At 29.4% G+C, this 3298-nt stretch overlaps 1 protein-coding gene across 1 annotated transcript; it reads left to right on the top strand.

Moving 5' to 3' along the window:
• Positions 1-662: 662 nt before the first annotated feature.
• Positions 663-2389, top strand: LOC111616489 (tyrosyl-DNA phosphodiesterase 2-like). Its single transcript, XM_023357893.1, has one exon. It carries the CDS (start codon positions 717-719, stop codon positions 1755-1757), a length of 1041 nt encoding a protein of 346 aa, XP_023213661.1. The 5' UTR covers positions 663-716; the 3' UTR covers positions 1758-2389.
• Positions 2390-3298: the final 909 nt, after the last annotated feature.

Here is a 3298-nt window from a genome sequence, read left to right as displayed (position 1 = left end):
AACTTACCCACCTAAACTCTCCGTAGTATGCAAGTAGTTCAGCTGCTCGTCCACTATTGGTCCAGATTCGACCAATCCTGTCGCGACACGAGTCAGCGATGACGTTTTACCGCATTTTACGAGTCTCTTTTAGCGTCTTTATATGAATACGGTTGCAATTTTTTCACCGTGATATACGAATCCCATTATATGAATCTGCGTTATAGGGAGGTGTACTGTATTTTGGCTTGGTCATTTATGTATATCTATAATATGTTAACAAACAAAATAGAAAAAGCCTTATTTTAATGCTTGAGATGGTGACTTCTAAACTGAACACCATTAATTATTTTGCTTTTGATGGCTGGCATGGAGGCATGGGATATATGGTGGGCAGATTACAGAGATGTTATTTTCGTTCTCAGAATTTTCCGGGGTATATGTCATCGTGGGTTATCTGCAGGAAATTACAATACCATTATCATTAATCAAAATTTAAAATAAACAAGAAAAGTTACACATTGTATAAATAAAAATTAACTTAAAGAAGCATTTCATATTAATACAAAATTTATTTAAGTGTAGTTAACAAATTAATTAATCTACAGGGAGCAATTGCATGTATTTTTTATTATTAACTTAATGAAGTATCAGATTTGAAAATTTAATGTTAATTTTGAATTTGTCATGTAAAGACAAGTTAATTTTTATTATGTTTTCATTTTAAAGATTTAATCATGAGTGAAGAGTTAGAAGATATACCAAGTGCTGACACTTGCCAGAAACTGTGTGAACAGTTTGCTGAAATAACTGAAACAGATACAATATGGGCTCAAATATATCTTCAAGAAAGAAATTGGAATTTACAAAGTGCAATATCTGACTATTTCGAAAAAAATGCAACTGGTAGTCAAAAAAATATCAAAGTTTTTCAGTTGAGTGATTCAGGTGATTCATCTAAAGTGTGTGTGTTCTCTGCAGAAAATAACAGTCATTCTTCTAATAATGTAAAACATACACTGAAATTCATCACTTGGAACAGTGATGGACTTGATGAAAAAAATCAATTATTGAGAATAAGACGTATCTGTAAGATAATAAAGTGCGAAGATGCTGATATTGTCTTTTTGCAAGAAGTTATTCCAAAAACATTAGATGAAATAGTTAAACATCTACCAGAATATAAATGCATTCCAGGTAACAATGTAGAATATTTTACTGTGACGCTTCTCAAAAAGAATACTGTTTCATATATAGACCATGATATACATGAATATCCAAATACTCGTATGGGTAGAAATTTGCTACAGGTAGATGTTAAAATAGGAAAAATTCCAATAACATTATTTAATACACATTTGGAGAGTACAGGAGAAGCTTCACAAGAGAGAATGCAACAATTAAGAACAGCATTTGATAAAATGTTGGAAGTTTCAAGTGAAAAAGCTGTCATTCTAGCAGGAGATCTTAATCTCAGGGATAAAGAAATGCCACCTCACAGTATTCCTACAGCAATTGAAGATATGTGGGTAATTTGTGGCAGTCGAAAAGAGTGTGCTTACACATGGGATATGACAAGGAATGACAATTTAACATTCAATTCTGGATCCCGCTATAAACCTCGATTCAGATTTGACCGCGTCTATATCAGACAGTCATCGCCATCTACAGTCGAACCAGAATATTTTGGTCTAATTGGCTTGGAAAGGTTGCTTCCACATAGATGTTTTCCAAGTGATCATTGGGGCATCTTAAGTAAATTTCAATATCAAAAATAGATTTTGTTGAATAAGCTACAACAATTTCTGTAGAATTTTCACTCAGTATATTTTGTTACAAAATTTTTTCCATTCTCAAATATTGTGAAAAATTATTGAGTTCATTATTATTATAAAATTCTTTATTTATTTTTTTTAAATAAAATTAAAATGTTACTTTGAAATTAAAAATTTATTGTGTAAATGAATATGATTTCTTAAAGACTTTCTTTAGTCTTTAAGATATCATATTTTTTAGAATCACTTTTAATTATTATTATTATTTTCAGTTTATTTTTCAATCTTGTATATTTTTTAAAAATAGATTTGTATATAATTGCTTTACAGTAATATAAAATATCACACAGGCCAAAGAAAATTAGTGCACAGCACAGCAGCTTCTGTGGAGGGAAAGTCACTTTGATTTTCAGCATCATATAACGAACAGGATTATGAACTTCAACTTTTATGTTATCAAGATTTATAAATGTTTGTTAGCAAATGGCTAATGACTATATGGAAAACATACCAAAAGAGTAGTATTAAACTTTGATACTGTGCAGAATATATATTTTTTTCCAGTTAAAATAAGATTAAAAATTATGAGATTTTTGTTTGTTTTGTAAAAGTAAAGCATGTTTTCAATCTGAAAACCCTATGTGATTATTTTTCAAAATGTTACAATACCAACCTTTGATATAATGATAAAGAAAATTGAACTACTGTTCATTTGAGAACTGCAACAATTCTTCAAATAAATTTTGGCCCAAATTTAATACTTGGGCCAAAATTTCTCATAATACATTGTGTGAAAGTTGAAAACCTTTGCTAACATCATAGTTTTACTATGATGTAGCAATTCTCTTCAATCTGAGAAAAAATTTAATATTTAGCTTTCTTGCCTACTACGATTAATTCAGTTTGACACAGACATACAAAATGGATGCTTCTACATTAGGGTTTTCTCTATTTCCCAGTCTTTTGCTTGACCGGGATTCAGGGATAAAAGATGAAGTGTTTCCTAGGATAGAATTAATTATTTTTAAGACATCTTGAAATCAAATGATATAATTATTTTTCATTTTTTAAAGTAATTTAATACGTTCTGCAACATTCAAAATCATATTAATAATGCTGTGTAAGATATATATTAAAAATTACCTTTGAATTATGTGGAAATTTTCAAAAATAGAAAAAATTTATTAAAGTTTGCTGGAAACAAAAACAACAAAAAAGTGCTTTGAATTGAGTTTAAAATTTAAAAAAAAAAAAAACTTAGATCAAACTTCTAACTTAAAAGGTAACTTTTGTTTTTTAAATAAAACATAATACAAAATATTATTGTAAATTTTATAATAAGATTTTAAAAAGCAAAGATGATCAATACTCTGATCACTCAATTTGATTCTTATTTTAGTAATGAAAAGTCTTGCTACCGAGAATGCCCTTTCCGATTCAATTGATGTGAGTGGAATTCTGTCTTCCTTAAATGCATTAACCCTTTGGTGAACACGCTTTTCAGAAGCTCACGAGAGGGCACATCGCAGCAATTACACCGCATA

Source organism: Centruroides sculpturatus, unplaced genomic scaffold (assembly GCF_000671375.1).
Source record: "Centruroides sculpturatus isolate CEXI.00-Female unplaced genomic scaffold, Cexi_2.0 scaffold3321, whole genome shotgun sequence".
NCBI lineage: Eukaryota > Metazoa > Arthropoda > Arachnida > Scorpiones > Buthidae > Centruroides > Centruroides sculpturatus.
The sequence above is the reverse complement of the archived record's forward strand: the minus strand, read 5'-3'. Positions and strand labels throughout refer to the sequence as shown.